At 41.0% G+C, this 12,826-nt stretch overlaps 1 protein-coding gene across 3 annotated transcripts in view; it reads right to left on the bottom strand.

The window, feature by feature from the left end:
• The window catches only part of LOC140197795 (cadherin-7-like), a 147,313-nt gene that overhangs the window by 39,064 nt on the left and 95,423 nt on the right, over positions 1-12,826 (bottom strand). For all 3 annotated transcript variants that reach the window (XM_072258264.1, XM_072258248.1, XM_072258257.1), the window contains exon 8: positions 5,310-5,446. In XM_072258264.1, coding sequence (XP_072114365.1) covers positions 5,310-5,446 — 137 coding nt within the window. The remainder of the gene's footprint in view (positions 1-5,309; positions 5,447-12,826) is intronic.

Below are 12,826 nucleotides of genomic sequence, written 5' to 3'. Positions count from 1 at the left end.
AGTCGATCGACTCAGGGACTTTTCAGACCTTTTTTACCGTGCCCATGGTTTGTTCTTCATCAAATTATGGTATTGCTTTGCACTGCTGTAACTATATGTTATAATTATGTGGTTCTGTCAGTGTTAGTCTTTGGTTTGTCCTGTTTTCTGTGATATCACTCTGGAGAAACATTGTATCATTTCTTAATGCATGTATGCATTATAAGTGACAATAAAAGAGGACTGAGTGTTCTCATAATCTAAATCTAAGCTCACAGTATTGATTGAGTAGTGACTCAGTAATAACAAGTTACGTTTTATATAATTTACCACATGATATGTAGGGATCACAGGTAGAAGAGATACTACCCTTTTGTAACTGTCCTTGAAAAACGGGCTGAACCATCTTCTGGAACATCTGCAGACCTGGTAATGCAGGTTCTCCTAGATATGGGATTCTTAGGCTGAAACCTAGTAATGAGGAACAGTGAGATATACCCAAAACTAATTGGTGTGTAAGTGTTATCCTTCAAAGTACTTGCATGATTATTTACATGATAGTACCTCATTTAAATAGAGATGATGAGTGAGTCGTGGTCTCAAGGACACAGAAAACTAGAAGTAACGGGATATTTATTATAATACGCAGATAATATGAAATGGAACAAGTAATCATACTTGACAGTTTGATTGCAATTTTGAACCTCTTCCATGAATGGTATTGGTTTGTTGCCATGTACTGATATAAGGTAAAATGAAACGATGTGCGCCACCCAAGCCGATCATACCATGAGTGTATTGAGGTAGTAAAAACAAAATAGAATGCAGAAGGTACTGTTGCAGCCATGGAGAAAGTGCATTTCAGGTTGGCAAATAAACTGCAAGGGTCATGAGTAGATCGGGAGATCAGTTGTTCATCTTTAACATAGAAGAGGTCCATTCAATAGTCTTATAACATTACCAATTATACCAATTTTTATCAATGCACCATAGAAAGCATTCTATCTGGATGCATAAAGGCTTGGTATGACAACTGCTGTGGACACAGCTCAGCATATCGCAGGAACCAGTCTCCCCTCAACGGATCTATACTTCAAACTGCTGCAGTAAAGTAACCTGCATAATTAAAAATCTCACCCACCTCAGACATTCTTTCTTTTCCCCTCTCCAATCGAGCAGAAGATACAAAAGCCTGAAGTCATGTACCACCAGGCCCAAGGACAGCTTCTATCCCACTGTTATCAGACTCTTGTATGGACTTTTTGTTCCAAAATATGGATCTTAGGCCTTGCAACCTACCTCATTATGATCTTGCTCTTTATTGTTTACCTTCATTACACTCTTCTGGTAGCTTTTACTCTTTATTTTTCATTGTTATTGTTTTACATTATTCTTTCTCAATGCACTGTGTAATGATTTGATCTGCATAAACAAGCTTTTTACTGTATCTTGGTACGTGACAATAATAAACCAATGCCAATATAACCACAAGGTAGAAAGTGTACTTGAGTTTAGTGCTATGTGCTTTCAAACTTTTGTATCTTCTGTTCAATGGGAGAGGGCAGGGAGATGAGAGAATAACAAGGGTGGGAGGGGTGTCCTTGGTTATGTCGGCTGCTTTTCCAAGGAAAAAGGAAATGTAGATGGAGTCAAGGAAGGGAAAGCTAAATTACATGATGGACTGGGATAAGAATAGAAAATTGAAATTATGAGAGAATTTGCTAGATACAGTTTAGCATAGAGTCACCACACTCCAGCACCATTGATTGTGTGGTAATTGTATGTTTTATATCTAATGTCAATGGATTTTTATTAACCAAAACTATTAAGGAATAAGGAATATTAGGTTAGGTCACAGATTGATTATGCTTCCAAATGATAGAACTAGTTAGGGAAGATGTGGACTGAATGGTGTTCTCTTCCTCAGAGATGCAGGAAGATGGAAGATCAAATCTTCCTCTCTCATCTAAGCAACACACAAAAAAATGTTGGAGGGACTCAGCAGGCCTAACAGCATCTATGGAAAAGAGTAAACAGTTGACATTTCAGGCCGAGACCCTTCATCAGGACTGGTAAAAAAAAAGATGAGAAGTCAGCTCAAGAAGTTGGGGGAGGGGAAGAAGAAATACAAGGTAGTAGATGATAGGTGAAACAGGGAGAGGGATGAAGTAAAGAGCTGGGAAGTCATTTGGTGAAAGAGATAAAGGGCTGGAGAAAGGGGATAAGGGGGAATCGGAAAGGAGAGGACAGAAGGCCATGGAAGAAAGGGAAGGGGGAACAGCACCAGAGAGAGGTAAGGAGATAAGGTGAGAGAGGGAAATGGGAATGGAAAAAGGTGAAGGTGGATGGGGGGAGCATTACAGAAGATCAAAAAATTGATGTTCATGCCATCAGGTTGGAGGTTACCCAGATGGAGTATAAGGTGCTGCTCCTGCAACCTGTGTGTGACCTCATCACAGCAGTAGAAGAGGCCATGGATTGACGTGTCAGAATGGGAATGGGAAGTAGATTAAAATGGGCGGCCACTGGGAGATCCCGCTTTTTCTGGGGGATAGAGAATAAGTACTCAAAGCAGTCTCCCAATCTACGCCAGGTCTCACCAATATACAGGAGGCCACACTGGATACAGTAGATGACCCCAACAGACTCACAGGTGAAGTGTTGCCTCACCTGGATGAACTGTTTGGGGCCCTGAGTGGTAGTGAGGAAGGAGGTGTAGGGGCAGGTGTTGCACCTGTACCACTTGCAAAGATAAGTGCACTGAGGGAGATCAGTCAGGAGGGATGAATGGACAAGGGAGCCATGTAAGAGCGATCCTAGTGGAAAGCAGAAAGTGAGGGGGAGGGAAAGATGTGCTTGGTTGTAGTATTCTGATGGAGAAGGCGGAAGTTATGGAGAATTATTTGCTGGATGTGGAGGCAGGTGGATGGTGTGAGGCCAGATGTGTGTGAAATGGAAGAAATGTGGTTGAGGGCAGTATTGATGGTGGAGGAAGGGAATCCCCTTTCTTTGAGGAAGGAGGACATCTCCTTAGTTCTGGAATGAAAAGCCTCATCCTGAGATCAGATACGACAGGGACAGAGGAGTTGAGAGAAGGGGATGGTGCTTTTATAAGTAACGGTGAGAAGAGGTATAGTCCAGGTAGCTGTGAGAATCAGTAGGTTTATTAAAGATATAGGTAGATAAGCTGATGCAAGAGATAGAAGCAACAATTGAGAAAGGGGTGGGAGGTAAATTTGAGGGCAGGGTGGACGTTGGAGGCAAAGTTGATGAAGTCAACGAACTTGGCCTAAGTGCTGGAAACAGCACCAATGCAGTCATTGATATAGCACAAGAAAAGTAGGGGCATGATACCGGTGTAGGCTTGCAACATAGACTGTTCCACATTGCTGTAAAAAAGACAGACAAAGACAGACACAACTAGGACCCAAGTGAGTGCCCATGGCTACACCTCTTGTTTGAAGGAAGTAGGAGGAGCCAAAGGAGAAATTATTGAGAGTTAGGACAAGTTCTGTAGACGGAAGAAAGTGGTGGTGAGGGGGAGCTGGTTGCGTATGGTATCAAGAAAGAAAAGGCGAGTTTTGAGGCCTTTCTGGTGGGGGATGGAGGAGTATAGGGACTTGACATCCATAGAGAAAATAAGATGATTGGGGAACTTGAAATAATTGAAAAGATCAAGAGCCTGTGAAGTGTCAGTGTTGTAGGTAGGAAGGAACTGAAATAGGGGATATAAAACTGAGTCGAGGTATGCAGGTACAAGTTCAGAGGACTAGGAACAAGCAGAAACAATAGGTCTACCTGGACAGGCAGGTTTATAGATCTTGAGTAGGAGAAAGAAATAGGAGGTGCAGGGTGAAGGAACTATGAGGTTGCCGGTAGTGGACAGGAGATCCCCAGAGTTAATAAAGTCGGTGATGGTGTGGGAGACAATGGCCTGGTGCTCCTTAGTGGAGTTCATTTTGAAGGGTAGGTAAGCGGAGGTGTCTGACTGTTGTTGCCTGGCCTCTGCAAGGTAGAGGTCAGTCCACCAGACTTCAACGGCACTCCCCTTATCTGCGGGTTTGTTGCTGAGTGTGGAGAGAGTGGAAAGCAATGCGTTCGGAAGGAGTGGGGTTGGAATAGGAGAGAGGAGTAGTGAAGTCAAGATGGCTGATGGCTCTTTGGCAGTAGTAGGGTCCTGTTTGAGGGGTAGGTAATCCCATATACAACTTTTTCTCATCAATCCTTCACTGTGCTATCTCTTGTCTTGTTGTGTGATGTTGTTCTTCTCATCGGCACTGGTTTTCCATCTGGTTTATGGGTTTAAAGAAAAGGTTCAGGTCTCTAACGAGCTGTTATAAATGTCTGGCATGGAAGGCAATGCACCCAAAATGGGTAAGTGTGATTAGAATAGACAGGTATAATGATCAGCATGAACACCCTCAGCTGAAGAACCCATTTCTGTGTTGCACAACCCTATGATTCTCTATGATGAGGAGGTGCTGGACTGCTTGAATCTGGATTGAAGTACTACTCAGGAAATTAGTCCTACTAACTGCTTTTGATGGAGATAGATCACATAACATAATAAGTGAACTGAAAGGGTTAACATAATAACATTATTGCCTTCCACCGTGTGCCAGATTTTGAGGACGTTCAAGTTTTGGATGCTGAAGAGAGAATGATGGTCAAATTAATGGCTCTAGGTAATACACACAAAATGCTCGAGAAGGATTACAGCTCAGTATGTCGACTGTTTACTCTTTTCCATAGATGCTGCCTGGCCTGCTGAGTTCCTCCAGCATTTTGTGTGTGTTGCTTGGATTTCCAGCATCTGCCGATTTTCTCTTGTTTGAGACTAATGTCTCTGTTCATTCTGCTTTGCAAACTATAGGTAATAGCAGCTTTCTGATTGTATTACTAGATTGATAATCCAGAACTATCAAACAATGCACAGAAAAATCTCAATGCAATTGGAAAAATGTTTAAGCGATGGAATTGTTACTGAATTACAACTCCTTCCTTGTACATGTAAAATACAAGACCCTCATCAGAACTGTTATGAACTAAATTAAAGAAATTAACAAAATAATTACTTGGTGAAATTCAGCCTGATGTAGGAAGCTGCTATTGAAAATCAAAAACTAGATGATTAAGAACGAACTTTTAAAATGGAAACAAAATAGTCGATGGTGTAAATCTGAAAGAGAAATGTAAAGTGCTGGAAACACTCAGTAGGTCAGGCAGCACCATTGGCGAGTGAATGAGAGTTAACATTCCAATTTAATGATTATTTCAAAGACCTGCCGAATGGCTCCAGCATTTATTGGTGTTACTGAGTATGAACTTACTTGCTTCTGAAGCCCACACTGATACATTGTACCAAGGGATCTCCTCTCGGTCGAGGGATTGAGAAGTTATGATGGTCCCGTTGTTTGCGTCAATGATGAAGGCACCGCCCATATTTGTCTGACGATTAATGGAATACCTGCACAGGAAGCAAACCACCCAATTTTAAAACATTTTGTCTTTGTAATGTAAATCCACAGCAGCACCGCACACTCTACAAATAAATAGTCTTCCCAAAATAAATTTGATTAGAATTCAATCTCTTTCCTGAAATTAAGTTAAAAGCAGCAAAATCTCATTTTTAAACAACGCAATCTCCAGACTGACAAAGCTGAATCATAGTTGAGCATTCACTTGCAAACATATTTATTGCAATAAAAATTTTGCAAGCTTCAAGTACCCTCCTCTCTGTTCAAAGTACAGAGCATTTCAGACACAGGGTCACTGGACTGAAACAATAACTATTTTCTTCTCTTCAGATGATGCCTGACTGAATTGGCTATTGTGAGCTTATGTTAGAACTTCTATATGTATATGATACTGTTTAGACCATTTAATATATACTTTGTTGTGAAATTGAAGTTCAATGATCTGGAGGACTATGGACCAAGCAGGAGCTGACACACTGGCTCTTTTTTGATTGGCATGGAAACAATAGTCCGATTGGCCTTGTGACTTAATTTTATCAATTGGAATAAAATAAATTGAAATAATCCTCCTGGGTGGGGGGAGAAGATGGTGGCATGACGGCAGCGTGCGCGGCCACTTCGGTGATGATATCTGTTATCTGTCAAGTAGGGGACCATGCACAATTCTGATTTGATGGAGATAGACGTGAGAGCATGGAGAAACATCTGGAAAATTTCTGAAATGCCCGCTTCGCTGCCACTGCTACTGTGTGGTAACCAGTATCTCTGGAGCTGAAGGCCTCAAAATCCTCGGCTTTGCGTGTTTCAGCGGCCGGGGAGAGGTCGAAGGTGCTCGGCAGAGGATGGCACTCGGGAGGCTGTATCAGAGAGGCTGGTCAGAAGCTCGAAGTTTTTCAGACGGATGGACTCAGTGTTGGCTGTGGTCGGCTGCTTCCAAGGTATTGGCAAGTTGACGGTGCCTGGAGGTTTATGGCAGGGAGCTTCTCCCTTTTGCCGCCTACTATCTGGGACTCAGGAGTCGATCGACTCAGGACTTTGAGACTTTTTTTTTTACCGTGCCTATGGTCTGTTCTTCATCAAATTATGGTGTTGTTTTGCACTGCTGTAACTATATGTTTTAATTATGTGGTTCTGTCAGTGTTAGTCTTTAGTCCGTCCTGTTTTCTGTGATATCACTCCAGAGAAACATTGTATCACTTCTTAATGCATGTATGCATTTCTAAATGACAATAAAAGAGGACTGAGTGTTCTCATAATCTAATCTAAATACACCAGTTGAGATCCAAACTATAATTGACACAAATACACAAAGTGCTTTGAGAAAACATCAGGAAGTCACAAGCGATTCTGCATATGCTAGAAATCTTGAGCAACACACATATAAAATGCTGGAGGATCTCAGCACGTCAGGCAGCAACTGTGGCAGGAAATGGAAATCAAGCTTCCAGTCTGAGATCTTTCATCATCACTGGCCTGCTGAGTTTCTCCAGAATTTCACATGATACCACCTGTTGATCCACCATTTCAATGCTGATGATTAAGAACCTATCAGTGCTAATCCTATTAACCAACACTACGCACAACCTTTTAAACACTGAGGAGTCGTGCTCATATAGATAGTTTTGACATCTTTAGAAAGTTTCTCTCTCCACAGCTCTCAGAGAGTGTATTCTAGAACAATTGATGTTTTATTGCATTCTGTCACCATGGAAACAGATGCAGGGAGCATCACCTTGCATCTTTCCTGCTTATTACACATTGCCAATGGACAAGCATTACTGTTAGGGATTATTCTGGAGTGATTAAATTATGGAGAACATAATTATGGATTAATTAAAATTCATAACTGGTTCTCCGTTGTCTATCCTGTCTGTAATATCCTCAAAGAATTTCAGCATATTTGTCGGGGAATTTCCGCTTAAGGAAACTTTGCTGACTTTGGCATTTTATTGTGTGCCTCCAAGTACTCTGAGATAAAGCCTATATACAATATAACTTTAACTGACATTTTAAATGTACTGTTATTGGTTGATTATTGTCATATGTACCCCAATACAGTGAAGCACTTGTCACGTGTACAGTTCATACACATCGAATCATTACACAGTGCATTGTGACAGAACAAGGTAAAACAATAACAGAATACAGAACATAACAGCTACAGAGAAAATACCATGCAGGTAAACAATAAGGGGCAAGAACATAGTGAGGTAGATTGCGAAGTCAAGAGTCCAAATTATTGTTCCAGGGAACCACTTAAGTAGTCCTATGAAACTAATCATTGGGTATAGGACATTCTGATCCTGTACCATAGAAACTGCACAGCGGAAGACAATAGATAAATGTTCATATTAATTGGAGCCCATTGAAAACTTCAGGATGTGTGCAGGAAAAACATTCAATGGCCATTTCCTGTATAAAACCCATTTTAAAATGTATATCCCAGACTCTTAATGCATAATTGAGGACAACAACACACACACAAAATGCTGGAGGAACCCAGCAGGCTGGGCAGCCTCTGTGGAAAAAAGTACAGTCGACATTTCAGGCTAAATGAGGACATGTCTGATTTGTCTCTATTAGGCCCAGGTCTGATCTGATTAGTTGTACTGTATGTTAAGGAAGACATAGCATAATACTGTAACAAAGGAGGGCATATTTGGGAGCAAGGAGTTTGTGCTCAGAAGCACTTGTGAACAGACACTAGCACTGAAAATTCAAAGGGCTTGAAGGTTTCAAGGCAGCTGAAGAAATTGTGGTGATATTAGCAGTGATCTTTCAAGAATCAACAGATTTTGGAATAGTTCAAAATAAAAAAAAGCAAATGTTACACCACTCCTTAAAAAGGGAAGGAGGGAAAAGACAGGAAAGTATATACTAGTCAGCCTCACTTCGTTAACTGGTAACATAATGGACTCCATTATTAAGGATGAGGTGTCAGTATACCTAGATGCACACAATAAAATGCTGGCGTCACTATAGTTTCCTTTAGGGAAAATCTTCCCTGACAAATATGTTAGAATTCTTTGAGGAAACAACAGGAAAGGCAATAACAAGACCTTGGTCAGACCCCACTTGGAGTACTGTGCTCGATTCTGGTCACCTCACTGCAGGAAGGATATGAATACTATACGAAGAGTGCAGAGGAGATTTACAAGGATGTTGCCTGGATTGGGGAGCATGCCTTATGAGAATAGGTTGAGTGAACTTAGTCTTTTCTCTTTGGAGCGACGGAGGATGAGGGGTGACCTGATAGAGGTGTATAAGATTATGAGAGGCATTGATCATGCTGATAGCCAGAGGCTTTTTCCCAGAGCTGAAATAGCTAACATGAAGGGGCATAGTTTTAAGGTGCTTAGAACTAGGTACAGAGGGGATGTCAGGGCTATTTTTTTTTTTTACAGAGAGTCGTGGTGCATGGAATGCAATGCTGGTGATGACAGTGGAGGCAGATACAATAGGGCCTTATAAGAGACTCTTAGATAGGTACATAGAGTTTAGGAAAACGTGGTAGGGTAATTCTAGGCAGTTTCTAGAGCAGATTACATGGTTGACACACCATTGTGGGCTGAAGGGCCTGTAACATTCTGTAGATTTCTATGTTCTATATTCTAAAGACAAAGGAGAGTTAGAGGACGTAGGTTATTTGCATTTTCAGAAGGCCTTAAACAAGGTGTTGAACATGAAGCTGCTGAACAAGAGTATGTGGTATTACAGGAAAAGATACTAACAGGGTAAGAAGATTGGCTGACTAGCAATAGGAAAGAGTGGGAATGGATGTGTCTTCTAGATGGCTGCAGATGACTAGAGGTGTTCCACGGGGGTCAGTGTTGGGACCGCTTCTTTTCACGTTATACGTTTATGATTTGGATGATGGAATTGATGGCTTTAAGGCCAAATTTGTGGAAGATACAATGATAGGTGGAGGGGCAGGTAGTGTTGAGGAAGCAGAAAGTCAGCAGAAGAACTTAGACAGATTAGGAGGATGAGCAAAGAAATAACAGATGGAATACAGCAGAGGGATGAGTATGTTTATTGCACTTTGGTAGAAGGAGTAAAGGCATAGACACCTTTCTATATGGGAAGCAAATTCAGTAGTCAGAGGTGCAAAGGGCTTGGGAGTTCCAGTGCAGGATTCCCTGAAGGGTAACTTACAGTTTGAGTCAGTAGTAGGAAAGGCGAATGCAATTCATTTTGAGATGATTAATGTATAACTACAAAGATATAATGCTTAGAATTTACAAAAATATTGGTCAGACCACACTGAATTCTTTTGGGCCCCATATGTAAGTAAGCATGTGCTGGCACTGGAAAGGATCCAAAGAAGTTTTACAAGAATAATCCCAGGAATGAATGGCTTAATGTTTTGGGCCTGTATCTACCAAATATTGTAAGAACTAGACAGAGTGGATGTGGAGAGGATGTTTCCAATAATGGGGAAGTCTAGGACCTGGAGGGCACAGCTTTAGAATGCTGTGGAGTACAAGTTAAAGAGGAAGTTGATCAGTTCCTGATCAGAATCAGGTTTCATATCACTGGCATATGTTATGAAATTTGTTAACTTTATGGCAGCAATACATGATAAATTAATATAGAGAGAAAGAAAAAACAAGTTGCTTTAAGTATATATACGTATGTATGTATATGTGTACCAAGTATTATTTATAATACTTATTTTAACTTAACTATTTTTTATATATATATATACACACAAAATAGTTAAGTTAAAATAAGTATTATAAATAAAAACCGAAATAAAAAAGCATGGGATAGTGTTCATGGATTCAATGTCCATTTAGAAATCGAATGGCAGAGGGGAAGAAGCTGCTCCTGAATTGCTGAGTTCCTGTTTCCTGACGGTAACAGCGTGAAGAGGGCACGTACTAGGTTGTGGGAATCCTTAATGATAGACATCGCCTTCCTAAGGCACCTCCCCTTGAAGATATCTTGGATTCTAAGGAGGCTAGGACCCATGATGGAGCTGATTAATTTTACTCAGCTATGGAGGGAAAGGTAGGAGAACGTGGTTGAGGGGGAAAATAATTCAGTATGATCAAATAGCTGAGCACTCTATGGCTTGAGTAGTCTGATTCTGCTCCCATGTATTATGGTATAATATTGACCCCCCCCCCCACCCCCCGCCGCTATCTTCATAGCTAAACAGTAAGAAAAGTCTGTTTAACCTTGAAAGCAGTTTCAGAAATGGTTGACTATTGAAGGCAGAGACATGAAAGTATTTCCTCTGTGGGTGTTGACTCTTTGGAATTCATTGACCTAGAGGGCTTGTGTGGGGAGCTAAGGTTTTCATGAGGACCTGAAATGGGTAATAGTTGTTTAATGAGAGTTATTAATCATATAAGAGTTCCTTATGCTTTTTCCTTGTGGTTCGCTCTTCATATTCCAGTCTCCCAGTGCTTTCCATTTAAACTTGTTAAGTTTACTTTGATTGACTGAGGATTTCCATGTTACTTGTATTATTTAAGCAGATGGTTATCACGGGGCCCTAGTTTTGAGAATCTTTGTCTCACAGTGTCACTCAGCTGAACCACTGATGTTCTTTTGGAATTCATATGAATAGACTCTGATTGCTGTCTCTACATTGGAATCTATCTTTCCTCTGCACTTGAGTTCCCACATCGTGAGCCATAGAGCAATGGATGCTGTGTCAATGAATATGATCAGAGCAGAGATGAACCAATTTTTGGATTACTGAAGTGTTAATAGTCACAAAGGGAACTGGAGCTGAGACCCAAATCAGATCAGTTATCTGTTAGTGGGGTAGCATCAAGGTTCTGAAAGGTAAACTTCTGCTCCTTATCCTTTTTGGAATTGATGTAGATTCAAAGGTTCTCAGAAATCAAGGAGGTTATGGCCATTTTACTTAGTGTTACAAGAACAAAGAAAGGCAAAGAAAAAGTTGTAATAATCTCCAACTTAGATTAGAGATAAAGCACACTGCTAGTACATAACATATGAAATAACCAGGTTCAAGTGGTGTGACGCCTGCTGCAGAAAAACTGAAGCTTCTAGAAAATACAGAATAAGTTGTATTAGAAAATTTACTGAACAATTGCACACATACACTATTGGTGATTACATAAAAATCAGAAGCAAGCAAAGGAAAGTTAAACTACAACAAAAATAACAATTCTACACTCTACTCCAACACCCTTGACATACTTGTGTATGGAATAATCTGTGCAATAGCATGCAGAAAGTAGTGTTTCATTATATCTCGAGTTACACACACACACACACACACACACACACACACACACACAATACTGCGGGAACTCAACAGGTCAGGCAGCATCTTTGGAAGAGAAAGAACAGTCAATGTTTGTGACAGAGACCCTTTGTCAGGACTGGATTGAAGAGCGGAAGAAGCCAGAATTAAAAAGGTGGGGGTACAGGGAGGAGTTCATGCCTGTAGGTGATAGGTGAGACCAGGTGACAGGGAAGGTGGTTGGTGCATGCAACAATAATAATCAAAATAATCTTCAGTTTTCTCTGCTAATGAGAATACACCACAACACTTCAATTATTGGAAAATAATATAAACATACTTAAACCAGATTACATACCATACATCTGCTCAAACGTAAGGAGCTAAGTTTCTTCTTTCATCAACCACCTCAGCCCTTAAAGCTTTTTGCCAAGGTGGCTTCACGCAAGGAACAATGCTGTCCTGTTGTTACTGAACAAGTCACCGTTACCTCAGTAATACATGTTAACCTCACATAGTAGAACACAAAAGCCTTACGCACTAGATTTCTGACCAAATCCTGATGCAATTGATTCATTTGACTAAGCTGACAAGAAACCGAACTGCACAAGTTTAACCCTGCAAGAGAAAATCTGCAGATGTTGGAAATCTGAGCAAAACACACAAAATGCTGAAGGAAATCAGTAGGCCAGGCAGCATCCATGGAAAAAGGTATGGTTGACGTTTTGGGCCGATTCCTCCATCTCCATTGTATCTGCTACGCCATCCTCTTTTCTCAATTCCTCCTTCTCCACCACATGTGCTCCCACGATGAGGCTTTTCATTCTTGCTTCTAATTTTATGTAATGTCCTCCTTTTTCAAAGAAAGGGGCTTCCTTTCTGCCACCATCGAAGTTGCCCTCAACCGCATCTCTTTCATTTCATGCACTTCTGCTCTGACCCCACCCTTCCACCACCCTACCAGGGATAGGCTTCTCTTGTCCTCACTTACCACCCCACCAGCCTCTACATCCAGCACATAATGATCCGAAACTTTCGCCATCTCCAACGGGATCCCATCACCAAGCAGATTTTTCCGTCCCCCCACTTTCTGCTTTCCGCAGGGATTAATCCTTATGCAACTCCCTTGTCTATTCATCCCTCC

Source organism: Mobula birostris, chromosome 1, assembly GCF_030028105.1.
Source record: "Mobula birostris isolate sMobBir1 chromosome 1, sMobBir1.hap1, whole genome shotgun sequence".
NCBI lineage: Eukaryota > Metazoa > Chordata > Chondrichthyes > Myliobatiformes > Myliobatidae > Mobula > Mobula birostris.
Note: the sequence above shows the minus strand (reverse complement) of the source record. Positions and strands in the feature narration are given on the sequence as shown.